A 21,276-nucleotide genomic window follows, 5' to 3' on the forward strand; every position below is an offset into this window, starting at 1 on the left:
AGGAAATAGTAACACAAGAGCAATAAAATAAAATACACAAGAATGGAACTATATATGTGTATTTTTTAAACCTTTATTTAACTAGGCAAGACAGTTAAGAACAAAGTCTTATTTTCAATGATGGCCTAGGAACAGTGGGTTAACTGCCTGTTCAGAGGTCGAGCGACAGATTTGTACCTTGTCAGCTTGGGGATATGAACTTGCAATCTTTTGGTTACTCGTCCAACGCTCTAACCACTAGGCTACCCTGCTGCCCCATGGTACAGGGAGTACCATTACAAGATCAATGTGCAGCTATATACAGGGAGTACCAGTACCAGATCAATGTGCAGCTATATACAGGGAGTACCATTACAAGATCAATGTACAGCTATATACAGGGAGTACCAGTACCAGATCAATGTGCAGCTATATACAGGGAGTACCAGCAGCAGATCAATGTGTAGCTATATAGAGGGAGTACCAGTACCAGATCAATGTGCAGCTATATAAAGGAAGTATCAGTGCCAGATCACTGTGGAGTTATATACAGGGAGTACCAATACCAGATCACTGTGGAGCTATATAGAGGGAGTACCAATACCAGATTGTTGTGAAGCTATATGTTAGCACAGTTGAAAACTGTTGTCCTGATTAAAGAAGCAATAAAACTGGCCTTCTTTAGACGACTTGAGTGTCTGGAGCATCAGCATTTCTGGGTTCAATTACAGGCTCAAAATGGTCTGAGAAATTAAGGCTATTCCATGCGAGAAACAGATGCCTTACAAGTCCTCAACTGGCAGCTTCATTAAATAGTACCCGCAAAACCCCAGTCTCAACGTCAACAGTGAAGAGGCGACACCGGGATGCTGGCCTTCTAGGCAGAGTTCCTCTTTCCAGTGTCTGTGTTGTTTTGCCCATTTTAATATTTTATTTTTATTGGCCAGTCTGAGTTATATATTTTTCTTTGCAACTCTGCCTAGAAGTCGCTTCTTCACTGTTGACGTTGAGACTGGTGTTTGCGGGTACTATTTGTGAGGCGTCTGTTTCTCAAACTAGACACTCTAATGTACAAGGACATTTCTAAGTGACCCCAAACTTTTGAATGGTAGTGTACATGAAGGCAGGGTAAAGAGACTAGGCTTCCGGATAGGTAATAATATGACAGAAATAGTAGCTGCAGAAAATGATGAGTGTAAAAGTATATGTGATTGTGCATGTGTGCGTGTGAATGTAAGTCTATTTGTGTCGTGTCGGTCTTCCTGTGTGTTATGTGTATGTGAGTGAGTGTGTATATGGTGTGTATATGAAGTCTATAATTGCATAGGGTCAGTGCAGATCGTTTGGTTACCCTGAATTGACTATTTAGCAGTACATCTATTTAGCAGTCTTATGGTTTTGGGGTAGAAGTTGTCTCGGAGCCTGCAGAGTGAACAGTCTATGGCTTGGATGTCTGGAGTCTTTGGCAATTTGTTGGGCCTTCCTCCTGTAAAGTCTGATAGAGGTCCTCGATGTCAGGGAGCTCGGCCACAGTGATGTACTGGGCTGTCGGCACCACCCTCTGTAGAGCTTTGCGGTCAAAGGCGGTGCATTTGCAATACCAATTGTTGATGAAGCCAGTCAAGATGCTCCCGATGGTGCAGCTGTATAACTTTTTGAGGATTCGAGGGCCCATGTCAAAGTTTTTCAGCCTCCTGAGGAGGAAGAGTCGCTGCCATGCACTCTTCACGACTGTGTGGGTGTGGACCATGTTAGGTCCTTAGTAATGTGGATACCAAGGAACTTGAAGCTCTCAACCTGCTCCACAACAGCCCCGTCGATGAGGATGGGGTGTGTTCTCCCCTATTTCTCCTTAATCCACAATCAGCTCCTTGGTCTTACTAACGTTGAGGAAGAGGTTTTCGTCCTGGCACCACTCTGCTAAGTCTCTGACCTCCCCCTGTAGGCTGACTGATCACCGTCGGTGATTAGGCCTAACACCGTCGTCAAACACTGTCTTCAAACTTGATGATGGTGTTGGAGTCGTGCATGGCAACGCAGTTGTGGGTGAACAGGGAGTACAGGAGGGGACTAAGTACACACCCCTGAGGGTCCCCCGTATTGAGGGTCCCCCATGTTGAGGGTCAGCGTGGCAGAGGGATTGTTGCCTACCCTCACCACCTGAGGCTGGCCCGTCAGGAAGTCCAAGATCTTGGTGATTAGCTTGGAGGGGACTACGGTGTTGAACGCTGAGCTGTAGTCTATGAACAGAATTCTCACATAGTTATTTCCCCTCTTGTCCAGGTGGGAGAGAGCAGCGTGAAGTGCAATTGAGATTGCATCATCTGTGGATCTGGTAGGGCAGCATGCAAATTCTAGTGGGTCCAGGATGTCTGGATTGATGGTTTGATGTGTGTCATGACCAGCCTTTCAAAACATTTCATAAAAACATATGTGAGTGCTACAGGGCGATAGTCATTTAGGCAGGTTACCTTGCAGCTCTTGGGAACAGGGACAATGGTGGTAAACTTGAAACAAATTGAGATTACAGACTGGGACAAGGATAGATTGAAAACGTCTGTGAAGATACTTGTCATCTGGTGATGCTTTGAGAACGTTCCAAAGTATTCCGTCTTGTGATTGTCAACCAGTTTAAACATTTTGCTCACATTGGCCACGGAGTGAAAAATCACACAGTCATCTGGAAAAACAGAGGCTTTCACGCAAGGCACAGTTTTATATTCCGAGACGCGAGCATAAAAGGCACTTAACTCATTTAGGAATTCTGCATCGCTGGGCAACTCATGGCTGGGTTTCCCTTTGTAACCCTTTATCATCTGAAAGCCCTGCCAGATACGACGAGCATTAGCGCCGGTGTAATAGGATTCCACCATCCTCCTATATTGTCCTTTTCTATGTATGATGTTTCGTCGGATGTCGTACTGGGCTTTCCTTTATACATCCATGTCCGTGTCCAGTTCCTTGTAAGCGGTAGCTCTAGCCTTTAGCCCTGTGAATGTTGCCTGTAATCCATGGTTTCTGGTCGGGATACATTCTTATAGTCACTGTGGGGACGACATCATCTATACACTTATTGATGAAGCACGTGACTGTGGTAATCTCCTCAATGTTATTGGATGAATCGCGGAACATATTCCAGCATGCAAAACAGCCTTGTAGCCTCGCATCTGCTTCGTCTGACCACTTCTGTATTGAGCGCATCACTGGAACTTCCTGTTTGAGCTTTTGCTTGTACTCTGGAAGCAGGAGAATTGAGTCATGGCCAGATTTTGCCGAAGTAAGGACGGAGAGGACCTTGTATGTGTTTCTCTTGGTAGAATAATGCACTTATTATCTTGTAGCTTGTCTTGCAGCTTGTGATAAAAAGTGATGGTGGAGAAAAAAGCCCAGGTTTGATTGAATGAATATCTGACAAGGAGAGATTTGATTAAATTCCCATTGCCTTCGTTAAAGGACGGTATTGAAGAATCAGCCTGTATTGACATTAGGGCTGGGTTTGAATCAAAAAGCAATCCCCTTCATACTATCCTTGTTCACGTCACTTGGAGGATCTGAGACAAGTAGGTTTATCGCTTTCACCTACCTGATCCATAGTTCTACAGACAGACAGACAGACAGACAGACAGACAGACAGACAGACAGACAGACAGACAGACAGACAGACAGATACAGAGATTCAAGAGGTAATGAGATGAGTCAAGATGGCGGCATAGAACAAGGCTGACGTTTTACAAATTTCTAACCAATTGTGTTTTTTTTGTGTTGTTTGTAAATTATTTTTTTTAAACTGATTTTGTACATAACGTTGCTGTTACCGTCTCTTATGACCAAAAATAACTTCTGAACATCAGGACTACGATTACTCACCACGGACTGGCAGAATATTTTTTTTCCTTTAATGAGTCTGACGTGAATGATATACTGCTTCCCCAGGAACGGGCCCAGATCCCCGTCATTTGAGTGAAGAGAAAGCGGAGAATTCGTAGTCTATCGAATAAATCCCCACTTCCTTCCATTCTGCTAGCAAATGTGTAATCTTTGGAATTTAAAATCGATGACCTACGCGGAAGATTAAACTACCAACGGGACATTCAAACTGTAATGTCTTATGTTTCACAGAGTCGCGGCTGAACGACGACATTATCAAAATACAGCCTGTTGGCTATACGCTGTATCAGCAGGAAATAACAGCGGCATCTGGTAAGACACCCAATTTATTGTGTGAAGCTTGTGGAAATCTACCTGAAACTTTTGACCCAAGTAAACAATTTAAAGGCAATGCTACCAAATACTAACTGAGTGTATGTAACCTTCTGACCAACTGTGAATGTGATGAAATAAATAAAAGCTGAAAAAAATCATTCTCTCTACTATTATTCTGACATTTCACATTCTAAAAATAAAGTTATGATCCTAACTGACCTAAGACAGGGAATGTTTACTAGGATTAAATGTCAGGAATTCTGAAAAACTGATTTTAAATGTATTTGGCTAAGGTGTATGTAATCTTCCGACCTCAACTGTAATAGCTGGTGCACGATATGTAAGGAAGTCTCGAGGTTTTGCTTGCCTGAAGTAGAGTATCTCATAATAAGATAAGCTGTAGACCACACTGTAGTATTAACTCAAAAAAGTTCTGGGACACTGTAAAGTCCACCCTAAAAACACCAGTCCAGTTACTGCTAGCACTAACCCTAACCTTAAAAACACCAGTCCAGTTACTAATGAACACTAACCCTAAAAACACCTGTCCAGTTACTAATAACCCTAACCTTAAAAACACCTGTCCAGTTACTGCTAGCACTAACCCTAACCTTAAAAACACCGGTCCAGTTCCTGCTAGCACTAACCCTAACCTTAAAAACACCTGTCCAGTTACTGCTAGCACTAACCCTAACCTTAAAAACACCTGTCCAGTTACTGCTAGCACTAACCCTAACCTTAAAAACACCTGTCCAGTTCCTGCTAGCACTAACCCTAACCTTAAAAACACCTGTCCAGTTCCTGCTAGCACTAACCCTAACCTTAAAAACACCCGTCCCTAAGGTGACCAGATTTCTGAAATGAAAACCGGGGACATTTCCATTTCGGCGGTCAATATATAATTAAAATATACAATGTTATTATCTATGAAATAAAAAAGGGGGACAATTCCGGTTTCATGTATTTAGTCTAACAGGCCCACTGTGACAGAGAAAACAACTATACTACAGAAACACTCCAGACAAGACAGAACCGTCCGATCTGAACAGCCATTCAGTGGTCCTGGTAGTCTGGGTAGAAGAAGAGCAGAAGGGAACATGAGCAAAATTGAAAAAACAGACAATAGTATACGTGAAATACTTACAACATAATAAAGAAATAAGACGCTGATGAGATTGGTAACTACATAATATACTTATACCATCCTAATCTGTATATTTCTTAGAACAATGTATTTTCTTCAGGATTGCTCTGTCTTTGGCCAGCTTCTCCATGAACTCCTGGCAGGGGAGGTTGAAGTTTGTCTTCACAATAAGCATGGCCTTGATGGTAGGAACAGTGAACCTATTTCTTGCTGCTGTCCATATATCATTCATTTGGGAGAACATTCTCTTGACTGGTGCAAGACTTCCAGCTAAGCACATGACAACAGACGCTAATCTAGGGGAGAAGGGTGAGTAAAGTGTACGTTTAAGAGAGAGAGCCCCCTCCTCCCTCTCTCTCTTTCTCTCTCACTCTCTTTCCCTCACTCAGCTGTGTGTGGGAGAAGGAGGTGCTAGTTGAAGTGAAGTGAAGGGAGAGGAGGGGGAGGGCAGTATTACCAGTACAGAACAAGGGAACAGCAAAACCGAGCCCATGGAAAATATAACATATTACAATGAACAAAAATATAAACGAAACATGAAACAATTTCAACGATTTTACCATGTTACAGTTCATACAAGGAAATCAGTCAATTCAAATAAATAAATCTGACCCTAATCTATAGATTTCACATGACTGGGAATACAGATGCATCTGTTGGTCACAGATATCTTTAATAAAAGGTATGGGCGTGGATCAGAAAACCAGTCAGTGTCTGGTGTGACCACCATTTGCCTCATGCATCACGACATATCTCCTTGGCATAGAGTTGATCAGGCTGTTTATTGTGGCCTGTGGAATGTTGTCCCACTCCTCTTCAATGGCTGTGCGAAGTTGGCAGGAACTGGAACACACTGTCGTACACGTCAATCCAGAGAATCCCAAACATGCTCAATGGGTGGCATGTCTGGTGAGTATGCAGGCCATTGAAGAACTGGGACATTTTCAGCTTCCAGGAATTGTGTACAGATCCTTGCAACACGGGGCCATGCATTATCATGCTGAAACATCAGGTGATGGCGGCGGATGAATGGCACGACAATGGGCCTCAGGATCTTGTCACAGTATCTCTGTGCATTCAAATTTCCATCGATGAAATGCAATTGTGTTCGTTGTTCGTAGCTTATGCCTGCCCATACCATAACCCCACCGCCACCATGGGCCACTCTGTTCACAAAGTTCACATCAACAAACCACTCGCCCTCCCGACACCCTACACGTTGTCTGCTGTCTGCCCGGTACAGTTGAAACCAGGATTCAACTGTGAAGAGCACACTTCTCCAGCATGTCAGTGACCATCGAAAATGAGCATTTGGCCACTGAATGAACTGCAGTCAGGTCAAGACCCTGAGAAGGATGAAAAGCATGCAGATGAGCTTCCCTTAGACAGTTTCAGACAGTTTGTACAGAAATTATTTGGTTGTGCAAACCCACTGTTTCATCAGCTGTGTGGGGGGCTGGTCTCAGACAATCCCACAGGTGAAGAAGCTGGATGTGGAGGTCCTGGGCTGGCATGGTTACACGTGGTCTTCGGTTGTGAGGCCGGTTGGACCTACTACCAAATTCTCTAAAGCAACGATGGAGGCAGCTTATGGTGGAGAAATTAACATTAAATTCTGTGGCAACAGCTCTGGTGGACATTCCTGCAGTCAACATGCCAATTGCAAGTTCCCTCAAAACTTGAGACATCTGTGGCATTGTATTGCATATTTTAGAGTGGCCTTTTATTGTCCATAGCATAAGATGCACCTGTTTAATGATAATGCTGTTTAATCAGGATTATCTTGGCAAAAGGAGAAATGCTCACTAACAGGGATGTAAACAACTTTGTACACAACATTTGAAAGAAATGTGCATATGGAAAACTGGGATTTTTATTTCAGCTCATGAAACATAGGATCAACACTTTACATGGTGCTTTTATATTTTGTTCCGTGTAAATATACATTCTGACAGAGGAAATATAATTGGAAGAATCTGGTGTTTGGGTGCCTGACAGGGATGCGGCTGTAATGACTCCATGAACACTTCACACAGTACAACAGAGAGGGGGGAGAGGGGGAGGAAGGGGGGGATGGGGCTGTAATGACTCCATGAACATTTCACACAGTACAACAGAGAGGGGAGAGGGGGAGGAAGGGGGGATGGGGCTGTAATGACTCCATGAACACTTCACACAGTACAACAGAGAGGGGGAGAGGGGGAGGAAGGGGGGATGGGGCTGTAATGACTCCATGAACACTTCACACAGTACAACAGAGAGGGGGGAGAGGGGGAGGAAGGGGGGGATGGGGCTGTGATGACTCCATGAACACTTCACACAGTACAACAGAGAGGGGGGAGAGGGGGAGGAAGGGAGGGATGAGTGAGGGATGGGGCTGTAATGACTCCATGAACACTTCACACAGTACAACAGAGAGGGGGGAGAGGGGGAGGAAGGGGGGGATGGGGCTGTAATGACTCCATGAACACTTCACACAGTACAACAGAGAGGGGGAGAGGGGGGGAAGGGAGGGATGAGTGAGGGATGGGGCTGTAATGACTCCATGAACACTTCACACACTACAACAGAGAGGGGGAGAGGGGGAGGAAGGGGGGATGGGGCTGTAATGACTCCATGAACACTTCACACAGTACAACAGAGAGGGGGAGAGGGGGAGGAAGGGGGGATGGGGCTGTAATGACTCCATGAACACTTCACACAGTACAACAGAGAGGGGGGAGAAGGGGAGGAAGGGAGGGATGAGTGAGGGATGGAGCTGTAATGACTCCATGAACACTTCACACAGTACAACAGAGAGGGGAGAAGGGGAGGAAGGGGGGATGGGGCTGTGATGACTCCATGAACACTTCACACAGTACAACAGAGAGGGGGAGAGGGGGAGGAAGGGGGGATGGGGCTGTGATGACTCCATGAACACTTCACACAGTACAACAGAGAGGGGGAGAGGGGGAGGAAGGGAGGGATGAGTGAGGGATGGGGCTGTAATGACTCCATGAACACTTCACACAGTACAACAGAGAGGGGGAGAGGGGGAGGAAGGGGGGATGGGGCTGTAATGACTCCATGAACACTTCACACAGTACAACAGAGAGGGGGAGAGGGGGAGGAAGGGGGGGATGGGGCTGTGATGACTCCATGAACACTTCACACAGTACAACAGAGAGGGGGGAGGAAGGGAGGGATGAGTGAGGGATGGGACTGTAATGACTCCATGAACACTTCACACAGTACAACAGAGAGTGGGGAGAAGGGGAGGAAGGGAGGGATGAGTGAGGGATGGGGCTGTAATGACTCCATGAACACTTCACACAGTACAACAGAGAGGGGGGAGAAGGGGAGGAAGGGAGGGATGAGTGAGGGATGGGGCTGTAATGACTCCATGAACACTTCACACAGTACAACAGAGAGGGGGGAGAAGGGGAGGAAGGGAGGGATGAGTGAGGGATGGGGCTGTAATGACTCCATGAACACTTCACACAGTACAACGGAGTTTGGGGAGAGGGGGAGGAAGGGAGGGATGGGGCTGTAATGACTCCATGAACACTTCACACAGTACAACAGAGAGGGGGGAGAAGGGGAGGAAGGGAGGGATGAGTGAGGGATGGGGCTGGAGCGAGACATAGAGGGAGAATGAGAGACAGAAAGAGGGAGATGAGTAGAGAGAGAGAGAATATGGTGGAGAGAGAAACAGAAAGAGAGAGAGGCTGATTCAAATGCATTAGTGAGTCAGTGTAACCTTGGTTTTCCCAGTGGAAGCTTTTCAGAAGCTCTGTGTGTGAAAGCAGGGCAGACACCTTTTTTTGTTTGGAGCGGGGCTTTAGCACTAAAAGCATGGTGCCTGTTCTCCTAGGGGCACATTAGAACGTTATGCAGGGGTGTCACGTCTCTTTGTGTCCTCCAGACCTCTTTGTTAAAAGCTGTGTGATTATTGACTAAGTTAATGTTTAGATGTTTTTTTGAGAGATATGACATTGAACAATACTGGACAGATCTATAGATGCCTAAGATCTAGTATGTTTTTATTGGTACACCATAAATACAAAAGTACGTGGCCACCCGTTTAAGTTATTGCATTCAGCTATTTCAGCCACACCCGTTGCTGACAGGTGTATAAAATCGAGCACACCGCCATGCAATCTCCATAGACAAACACTGGCAGTAGAATGGTCTTACTGAAGAGCTCAGTGACTTTCAACGTGGCACTGTAATAGGATGCCAGCTTTCCAATAAGTCAGTTCATCAAATTTCATATTGTGAAATGGAAACGTCGGTTGCAACACTCACTGCCAACTTCCAAACTGCCTCTGGAAGCAACGTAAGCACAAGAACTGTTCGTTGGGAGCTTCAGGAAATGGGTTTCCATGGCCAAGCAGCCGGTTGGAGTGGTGTAAAGCTCGCCGCCATTGGACTCTGGAGCAGTGGAAACGCATTCTCTGGAGTGATAAATCACGCTTCACCATCGGGCAGTCCAACAGAGGAATCTGGAGAACGCTACCTGTCCCAATGCATAGTGCCAACTGTAAAGTTTGGAGGAGAAGGAGTAATAGTCTGGGGCTGTTTGTCATGGTTCTGGCCCCTTAGTTCCAGTGAAGGACAATCTTAATTCTACAGCATACAATGACATTCTAAACGATTCTGTGCTTCCAACTTTATGGCTACAGCTTTGGGAAGGCCCTTTCCTGTTTCAGCATGACAATGGCCCCATGCACAAAGCGAGGTCCATACAGAAAAAAAAGCGAGGTCCATATTTTCGTGATCAGTGTGGATGACTAACCTGCACAGAACCCCATCGAACACTTTGGAATGAACTGAAACGTGGACTGCGAGCCAGGCCTTAATCACCCAACATCAGTGCCTGACCTCACTAATGTTCTTGTGGCTGAATGGAAGCAAGTCCCCGCAGCAATGTTCCAACATCTAGGAGAAAGTCTTCCCAGAAGAGTGGAGGCTGTTATAGCAGCAAAGATTGGACAAAACTCCATATTAATGACCATGATTTTGGAATGAGATGTTCGACGAGCAGGTGTCCACATACTTTTAGTAATGTAGTGTATGTCAATGTATCACATAGGTGAGAGCTCAACTTCAAAACACAATCAAAGAGACTGGCATATCCTCCTCTCTCTCTGTGTCTCTATGAACAGCCATTCCCTGCACACACAGCGGCACCTAGCTTTATTAACTGGCTTTAGATGACACACACACACACACAGCGGTACCATGGCTACAGATGACACAGACATATATCTCCTGACCCCTGACCTGGCTGTCAATATGGCTACATCATTATGTCTCCTGTTCAACACACACACACACACACACACACACACACACACACACACACACACACACACACACACACACACACACACACACACACACAACACACACACACACACACACACACTATAGTAATCTGACACCACGCATACACACCACGCATACACACACACACACACACACACACACACACACACACACACACACACACACACACACACACACACACACACACACACACACACACACACACACAGTTATCGAGTCAAAGGTAGCTTCTTAAAGGCTCTTTGCTTGACTCATTTATTCTCTCTGGACAGGAATGAGTCACACAACAGACTGATGAGGTCACTAAAGGTCAGAGGTGGACCTGGAGTTTCAATAAAGTTTTAACTGTGGGTTCGTAAAATAGTGTTAAGAAGCAGTAAAACTGTGGTCATTCCACTATAGTAATCTGACACAATCTGACAGAATAATCATCTCAAAATGAAAAGCACCAAGCAATAGTTGTTATTCTATTAGCCTCCTAGGGTATTTGGGCACCAGAACCAGAACTGCAATACTCTGTATTCCCAAATAAGAAAACTTGTGTATGTTGTGCTGCATTGTACTGGAGAAACAAACAGCATACCTACATAGAGTATCATGGGGTTTAGTTTTCACAGCTGAGCCTTAGACAGCCACTAGCAAGGACACACACACACACACACACACAGGGCACTAGGACCCATCTAACAGGACCCACAGGGCACTAGGACCCATCTAACAGGATCCACAGGGCACTAGGACCCATCTAACAGGACCCACAGGGCACTAGGACCCATCTAACAGATCCGTGCAGTTTTACAACTCAATAGTCTGCAACCTGAAGCATCCCCACTCCCACTCTAAAGACGGAATAATGGAACACTCACTTAGTTCTGACTCATACTTCTCCTTTTGCTCACACACACACTCACAGATACAAGTCCATAAACACACACACTCATAACACAAACTGCCTCCCAGCAATTCCCAACCTTCTCTATGAACATTATCCTCGCTGCATTGGCGGGTTGCCTAAAACTCTGACACACATACACACACACACACACACACACACACACACACACACACACACACACACACACACACACACACACACACACACACACACACACACACACACACACACACACACACACACACACACAACAGGGTGTAGTAACCCACATACCCACAATCTTTATCATTCCTTCCTGGTAAACCACATTGTTTCCCACAGAGCTGCCGTCTCTCTCTGTATTCAGATTCTCTCTGGCACAGATTCTCAGTACTGCCCACACCGCAGGAGGTTGGTGGCACCTACATTTGGGAAGATGGGCTCATTTTAACGGCTGGATTGGAATCAGTGGAATATCAGTGGAATGGTATCAAATACATCAAAACCATGGTTTCCAGGTGTTTGATGCATTTCCATTTACTCTGTTCAAGGACATTATTATGAGCCTTTCTCCCCTCAGCAGCCTCCAACGACACAGCAGTAGATCTAGATCCCACAAGGCACTAGGACCCATCTAGCAGGATCCACAGGGCACTAGGACCCATCTAACAGGACCCACAGGGCACTAGGACCCATCTAACAGGACCCACAGGGCACTAGGACCCATCTAACAGGACCCACAGGGCACTCCCACAGGGCACTAGGACCCATCTAACAGAACAGGACCCCATCAGGACCCACAGGGCACTAGGACCCATCTAACAGGACCCACAGGGCACTAGGACCCATCTAACAGGACCCACAGGGCACTAGGACCCATCGAACAGGACCCACAGGGCACTAGGACCCATCTAACAGGACCCACAGGGCACTAGGACCCATCTAGGACACAGGGCACCCCATCAGGGGGCACTAGGACCCATCGAACAGGACCCACAGGGCACTAGGACCCATCTAACAGGACCCACAGGGCACTAGGACCCATCTAACAGGACCCACAGGGCACTAGGACCCATCTAACAGGACCCACAGGGCACTAGGACCCATCTAACAGGACCCACAGGATTCTTGCCCTAACACTACACAGCTGATTCAAATAACGAACTAATCATCATCATGTTATGTTAATCAGCTGTGTAGTGCTAACTCAAAAACCAGAACATGCAAGTAGGGGGCCCAGGTTCAAGTTTGTGAACCACTGCAATAAGCAACCACCAGGCAGAGTACAGTGTAATCACATGATTCCTAATAGATTCACTGCCCACCTCATGGCTGTTGTGTGGTGAGCTTTCTGGAGCCAAAATGACTGCCGCGGCACTATTCGTTGGTTGTGTATGTAAAGTAAATCCTAGAACATGCACAAACCAATACACATTATATACATCGTACCCATTCACATTGAGGTAGGTCATTGTGTTCTTCTTATCCAGACCGACACCATCAACATAAGCCACAAGCCACCACACACACAAACACATAAACACACACACACATTGGAACCACTTACGTTGGCAGCCATCCTTATGCTCCTCGTACCCTGGCTCGCACACACACCTCCCGATGGGCACCAGCCAGCTCCCGTCCGCGCTACAGTACATCCTGGGAGTCTCAAACTCCTGGGAGGCGTTCACACACACCCCTCGCACTTCCACCAGGGCTGAGTCGCCCCCCGTGACGGTGTCGGGGAACTGGGCCAGGTTGAGCACGGTGAAGGGACACTTCTTGTAGAAGATCCTGACAGAGACCAGAGCGATGCAGGAACCCAGGTCCTGGAAGGCCAGGTAGAACCCCTTCTTACTCAGGTTACTGATGTCACGGACCTCTGTGTTGAGCTTCATCACACGATCTCCCACATCCACCTAGAGGGAGAGTAACAAGATATAGTCAAGGTTTATTTCCTCCACCTAGAAACAAGATTTAGTCAGGATTTATTTCCAGTGGTGTAAAGTACTTTAGTAAAAATACTTTGAAGTACTAATTAAGTTGTTTTGTTTGGTATCTGTACATTACTATTTTTTGTTAAATCTTTGACAACTTTTAGTTACATTTAGAATGCTGAGCAAGAGAAAATGGTCCAATTCACGCACTTATGAAGAGAACATTCCTGGTCATCCATAATATCTGATCTGGCAGATTCACTAAACACAAATGTTTTGTTTGTAAATTATGTCTAAGTGTTGGAGTGTGCCCCTGGCTATCTGTAATAAAAAATATTTAAAAAGTATGCCATCTGGTATTAGGAATTTGAAATGATGTATACTTTTACTTTTGATACTTAAGTACATTTTATCAATTCCATTTACTTTTGAAGCATATTTACTCAAGTAGTATTTTACCGGGTGACTTTCACTTTTACTTGAGTCATTTTCTATGAAGGTATCTTTACTTTACTCAAGTATGACAATTGGTCCTTTTTCCATCACTGTTTATTTCATCAACCTAGAAACAAGATATAGTCAGGCTTTATTTCACAGTTCTGTTTTTGCCACATGTGTAGTAAGTTGTATGTACATTGCCCGTAATCACAGGTCAATAGACAGATCTTCTGGCATCCTCCTAATAGTTCCTGTTAGGATTGGGGGTAGGGTATGCTGATCCTAGATATGTGGTAAGAGGTAACCTCCACATTCAGAGTGTTTCCACTTACCTGTGTGAAGCTCTCATCAGCAGCGATGGTGTCTATCTTGATGTACTGACTCTCCTTGATGAACCACAAGTTGGCGTTGTTAGACTCATAGTAGAACATGTTGAAAGTCTGAATGAACAACACAAAATTTGACATTTATATTTGAAGAATAATTTACGTTTTGTTTTGCCTTAGCATGTTCTATGGAAAAACACTTGAGCAGAAAGATCACCTCAGAACATTGCCAACATGGCAGGACAGAGTAATGTAAACAATAAGCAGAACATTGCTAACATGGCAGGACAGAGTAATGTAAACAATAAGCAGAACATTGACGACATGGCAGGACAGAGTAATGTAAACAAAAAGCAAGAAAAACATTGCCAACATGGCAGGACAGAGTAATGTAAACAATAAGCAGAACATTGCCAACATGGTAGGACAGAGTAATGTAAACAATAAGCAGAACATTGACGACATGGCAGGACAGAGTAATGTAAACAATAAGCAGAACATTGACAACATGGCAGGACAGAGTAATGTAAACAATAAGCAGAACATTGACGACATGGCAGGACAGAGTAATGTAAACAATAAGCAGAACATTGCCAACATGGCAGGACAGAGTAATGTAAACAATAAGCAGAACACTGACAACATGGCAGGACAGAGTAATGTAAACATTAAGCAGAACATTGCCAACATGGCAGGACAGAGTAATGTAAACAAAAAGACAGAAGAACATTGCCAACATGGCAGGACAGAGTAATGTAAAGAATAAGCAGAACACTGACAACATGGCAGGACAGAGTAATGTAAATAATAAGCAGAACATTGCCAACATGGCAGGACAGAGTAATGTAAACAATAAGCAGAACATTGCCAACATGGCAGGACAGAGTAATGTAAACAATAAGCAGAACATTGACGACATGGCAGGACAGAGTAATGTAAACAATAAGCAGAACATTGCCGACATGGCAGGACAGAGTAATGTAAACAATAAGCAGAACATTGCCGACATGGCAGGACAGAGTAATGTAAACAATGAGCAGAACATTGACGACATGGCAGGACAGAGTAATGTAAACAATAAGCAGAACATTGCCGACATGGCAGGACAGAGTAATGTAAACAATAAGCAGAACATTGACGACATGGCAGGACAGATTAATGTAAACAATAAGCAGAACATTGACAACAAGGCAGGACAGAGTAATGTAAACAATAAGCAGAACATTGACGACATGGCAGGACAGAGTAATGTAAACAATAAGCAGAACATTGACGACATGGCAGGACAGAGTAATGTAAACAATAAGCAGAACATTGACGACATGGCAGGACAGAGTAATGTAAACAATAAGCAGAACATTGACGACATGGCAGGACAGAGTAATGTAAACAATAAGCAGAACATTGAGGACATGGCAGGACAGAGTAATGTAAACAATAAGCAGAACATTGCCGACATGGCAGGACAGAGTAATGTAAACAATGAGCAGAACATTGACGACATGGCAGGACAGAGTAATGTAAACAATAAGCAGAACATTGACGACATGGCAGGACAGAGTAATGTAAACAATAAGCAGAACATTGAGGACATGGCAGGACAGAGTAATGTAAACAATGAGCAGAACATTGACGACATGGCAGGACAGAGTAATGTAAACAATAAGCAGAACATTGAGGACATGGCAGGACAGAGTAATGTAAACAATAAGCAGAACATTGACGACATGGCAGGACAGAGTAATGTAAACAATAAGCAGAACATTGACGACATGGCAGGACAGAGTAATGTAAACAATAAGCAGAACATTGAGGACATGGCAGGACAGAGTAATGTAAACAATGAGCAGAACATTGACGACATGGCAGGACAGAGTAATGTAAACAATAAGCAGAACATTGCCGACATGGCAGGACAGAGTAATGTAAACAATGAGCAGACGGACCTCTTTGCAGGTGCCAGGTACTCCAGGCAGGCTGTTACAGTCTCGGAGGGTGAACTTGATCTCGATGTAGACACGCTGGGCTCCGTCGCGGGCGATGTGTCGCGTCCTCAGCCAGTTATTCTGACTGGCCTCCATCACGTTACACACTTGGTAGGTACGCATGGGAGTGTTCCTCTCATCCATCACACTGATCTCTTCCCACTGCAGAGATAGAGAGAGGGGGAGGAAGGGAGAGAGGGGGTTAGGGGATGGCGGGGGTGGTCGTGTCAGGGTGTGTGTGTGTGTTTGTGTCTTGTATGTGTGTGTTTAATTGACTAAAGATTTGTGTAAACTTAAGTAATCACATAATATTGTGTGTACGTGCATGTGTATGTATGTTTTCATAAATGTGTATTTGCATGTCCACGTGCAGTGTGTTTAAGAGTTTAAGAGAGAGAGAGAGAGAGAGAGAGAGAGAGTCAACAAAAAAAAGAGAGAGAGTCAACAAAAAAAAGAGAGAGAGTCAACAAAACAAAGGAGATGATCGTGGACTTCAGGAAACAGCAAAGGGAGCACCCCCTATCCACATCGACAGGACAGTAGTGAAGTTCCTCAGCATACACATCACGTACAAACTGAAATGGTCCACCCACACAGACAGCGTGGTGAAGAAGGTGCAACAGCGCCTCTTCAACCTTAGGAGGCTGAAGAAATCTGGCTTGTCACCGAAAACACTCACAATCTTTTACAGATGCACAATTGAGTGCATCTTGTCGGGCTGTATCACCGCCTGGTACGGCATCTGCTCCGCCCACAACCGTAAGGCTCTCCAGGGGGTAGAGAGGTCTGCACAACGCATCACTGGGGGCAAACTACCTGCCCTCCAGGACACCTACACAACCCGATGTCACAGGGAGGCCAAAAAGATCATCAAGGACAACAACCACCTGAGCCACTGCCTGTTCACCCCGCTATCATCCAGAAGGTGAGGTCAGTACAGGTGCATCAAAGCAGGAACCGAGAGACTGAAAAACAGCTTCTATCTCAAGGCCATCAGACTGTTTAACAGCCACCACTAACATTGAGTGGCTGCTGCCAACATACTGACACAAATCTCTAGCCACTTTAATAATTAAAAATTGGATGTAATAAATGTATCACTAGTCACTTTAAACAATACCACTTTATATAATGTTTACATACCCTACATTACTCATCTCATATGTATATGCTGTCCTCTATACCATTTACTGCATCTTGCCTAAGCTGCACGGCCATCGCTCATCCATATATTTATATGTACATATTCTTATTCATTCCTTTACGCTTGTGTGTATAAGGTAGTTGTTGTGAAATTTTTAGATTACTTGTTAGATATGACTGCACGGGCAGAACTAGAAGCACAAGCATTTCGCTACACTCGCATTAACATCTGCTAACCATGTGTATGTGACCAATAAAATTTGATTTGATTTGAGAGAGAGACACAGAGAGTGACAGAGCGAGAGAGAGAGAAAGACAGAGACAGAGAGACACAGAGAGACACAGAGAGAGGGAGACACAGAGAGACAGCTACTTTGTCTTCCATCCTCTGTTGCCGATCTGTTTCCACTCGTGCTCAGAGCAGTAAGTGAGAACACTTCTCGCATGAGAAAGAAAACATTTATATTCCTTCAAGGAAAGGAAAATAAACCAGAGTGGTTTCATAGAGCTTCTGAGACCAAAGAGGGGAAGCAGACAGCCAGGTTAAAACACACACGTGCGCATGCACACACACATACACACAAGCGCATTTATGTATGCATGCACATACACTCACTCACACAAACACACACACACAACGAGCCATCTCAGTTTGAATCAAATTTTGGGTGAGGAGGTGCACAGACCACCTCATTGTATAGACTAATGATTGACGAACACATATCACATTTCAGCATGTAAATCTCACAGTCGGAATTTTCTGGTCAGTGAAACTGTGAAACTTTCCCTGTCATTTGACTTGGATTGGATGCATATTAAACTGGAGTGTTGCGGCGGGGGGTGACGAATCAGTTTGAGGCAGGGAAGAGACAGGAAAGAGACAGGAAAGAGACATGGAAGAGGAAGGTAGAAAGAGGGAAGGTGAAGACAGGAGAGAGAAAGACGAGGGAGTTTTGTGACTAGGAAGCCAATGCTCTGATTTTGAGGGTCATTTAACTTGATGTGCCGACAAGCAGGCAAAAGCTGGACGCATTTCACCCAAAGCCTTGAGTATTACAACAGACTGAAACAGAGTCCCCCTTCTTTAAATCCACTGGCCCTTCAGCAACTGGCCCTACCAATGATATAAACATGTTGTGTCCTATCCTATCCAGCTGGGACTAGACTACCACTGAGTTTATATCATTGGTAGGGACAGTTGTTTTTACAGACCAATTGACCTGGCCAGGGAAATCTCTATGTCCTGTGAATAGGCTATAACTACCATGATGTTACGACTATGAGCGACATCGAAAATTGTTGCATTCTACTCAAGGCCAACTCTTTCTCTAGTCTTTTTTTTCTCTCTCTCTTTGTATTTCAGCGTTTAGAAAAATAAAATGACAGATGAGGATGGAGTGAAAAAGCGAGCGAGGAATGAATTTGGGTACATTTTAGATGTGGGTGGCAGCTAAATGGACCCATCTGTGTCGAACTGGGACCAGTTGAACATTACAGGAGGAGATACGCACATACACACACAAACACACACACACTGCACAGATGCACACACAGCTGGTTCTCTAGAGAGCAGTGAGTGTGGAGTTAAAGGGGAAAGTTATTGAGGGATAAGGAGGGCATTATGACGTTTTGTTTATTTCTCTCAGAGCGGACGTTGAGAGTGAGGATTATAGAGACTTCCTTGATTGTGTATGGAGCTGTTTCAAGATGAAGGAATCTGTTCATTGTCAGACTGTTTGGTCTAGTGGCCACTTGGATTTCTTTACAGTCACTCTACCTAAGGAATTGCTCACTTTACTTCTTAGATTCATTTGCTTTACTCTAAATCACCATATGCTTTCCACAGCTTTTTTAAATGTTGAACTGTAGCATAGTCCTGAAAGACCTTTAAGGGGAAATGTTAGGGACCTGTTATTCTCTCATGGACAGACTACGTAAACATAAATGGTGTTGAGCATCTGACCAAATTACGCAAGATTTTACTTCTGGGTTAAATGAGAATAGGGACCTGTAAGATTCTAACAAACCAATAGCATAAAATGATACTTTTATGTCTGTTGTTTCCAAAAGCCTCCTCCCACAACAATAAATATGAGAAAATCAACCAAACACTTAATTCAAACACGATAGTGTGTAAGGTTCTGCTTTTCTTTTCTTAGTCAACCTTGTGCTCTTTTTCTTTGTGTTCTTGAACGTAGCCCTGTTTCTTTGTGTTCTGGAACGTAGCCCCGTTTGTGTTCTGGAACGTAGCCCTGTTTCTTTGTGTTCTGGAACGTAGCCCCGTTTGTGTTCTGGAACGTAGCCCCGTTTCTTTGTGTTCTGGAACGTAGCCCCGTTTCTTTGTGTTCTGGAACGTAGCCCCGTTTCTTTGTGTTCTGGAACGTAGCCCCGTTTCTTTGTGTTCTGGAACGTAGCCCAGTTTCCTTGTGTTCTGGAACCTAGCCCCGTTTCTTTGTGTTCTGGAACGTAGCCCCGGTTCTTTGTGTTCTTGAACGTAGCCCCGTTTCTTTGTGTTCTGGAACGTAGCCCCGTTTCTTTGTGTTCTGGAACGTAGCCCCGTTTGTGTTCTGGAACGTAGCCCCGTTTCTTTATGTTCTGGAACGTAGCCCCGTTACTTTGTGTTCTGGAACGTAGCCCAGTTTATTTGTGTTCTGGAACGTAGCCCCGTTTCTTTGTGTTCTGGAACGTAGCCCCGTTTCTTTGTGTTCTGGAACGTAGTCCGGTCTTTAATTTTTGTTCATTGATTTCACCTGTGTTGGTTTCTCACCTGGTCTCATCAGCTCCCTATTTAGTTCAGTTCTTTCTGTTTGTATGGTTGAGGTGTTGTTTGTTTTTGACTGCCTACCTGTGTTTGACCATTGCCTGCCTGCGACCACAATTCCTGCCTTCTTAGAAGGCTTAAGAAACATCTTAATAAACAAGGCTTAATATATATCTATGCGCTCTGTGCATGAATCTACACCTTTTCTCTCCCTGAGTATTCAGTACATAGTTTTTGCTTTCAATCAAAACAAAATCATTCTGAAATGATGAATATGGATGATGCTGTCCAATTTTCCCATGAGTGTTTGGTAGGAAAATACTATTTTTGTGAACCAGAGAGAACTGTTTAGATAGTTTGGAGGGTTTAGACACGCTCTCTCAATCATCACACACACACACAATCAGTGAAACTGTTGCTATAGCGATGGCAGTTCGGGCTGACCTCTAATTAATTCTGTTCTGATCCCTTGGCCAATCACAATGAAACTGACCCGATTGCTTTGAAGTGGGGCAAAACTGTAGGATCAGGGCTTTTGTTCAACCAATCATTGGCTTAACATAAGTTCCCCTCGCAATTGTCTGGTAGTTACAGATACTTACACACTATTGGTCATCAAACTCAAACAACGTCTGTTAGAGAGAAAAGAGTAGGGGAGGGGGCGATCCCAAGAAATTAATAAAGATATGGGTAGTGTGTAACTGTTTTCTATCCCTCGGCAGAAATGCCCCCGCTGTGTGACATAAATGGATTGCCCAGACTCCGGCACACATCTGGCTTTGGGCGGGCCATATTAAGTCTGACCAGCGGGGGGGGGGGGGTCAAGTGGCGGTGGATTGAGTCCGAGAGACAGCTATCCAGCCGAGGCCATATCTGAACAGTGGAAATGTCTGTCTCTGTGACCTGCCTGCAGATTCCGGGGTCAGAGTTGAAATACATAATCCCCCTCATATGAAACACAAGATCCAGAGACTTACATACTGCTCCTCCTGCTCAGTGCCTCAGCTATACTTCCCTCTCTCGCGCGCTCGCTCTCTCGGAGGGCAGGTAGACGAACAGACTAAGTGAAAAATCTGTCGATTCTCTGGATAAGATGGTCTGCTAAATGACAAATGTTAAATGTCTCCCTTATCCCCCACCTTCTCTCCTGTAATG

The 21,276-nt window shown here is 44.7% G+C and overlaps 1 protein-coding gene across 2 annotated transcripts in view; it reads right to left on the reverse strand.

Annotated features, from left to right (window-relative positions):
* Positions 1-21,276, reverse strand: part of LOC135510981 (ephrin type-A receptor 3-like) — a 209,480-nt gene that overhangs the window by 140,603 nt on the left and 47,601 nt on the right. For both annotated transcript variants that reach the window (XM_064932384.1, XM_064932376.1), the window contains exons 3-5: positions 16,179-16,379; positions 14,239-14,346; positions 13,099-13,450 (exon numbers count right to left, since the gene is read on the reverse strand). In XM_064932384.1, the coding sequence (XP_064788456.1) occupies positions 13,099-13,450; positions 14,239-14,346; positions 16,179-16,379 (661 nt within the window). The remainder of the gene's footprint in view (positions 1-13,098; positions 13,451-14,238; positions 14,347-16,178; positions 16,380-21,276) is intronic.

Source organism: Oncorhynchus masou, chromosome 3, assembly GCF_036934945.1.
Source record: "Oncorhynchus masou masou isolate Uvic2021 chromosome 3, UVic_Omas_1.1, whole genome shotgun sequence".
Classification (NCBI taxonomy): domain Eukaryota; kingdom Metazoa; phylum Chordata; class Actinopteri; order Salmoniformes; family Salmonidae; genus Oncorhynchus; species Oncorhynchus masou.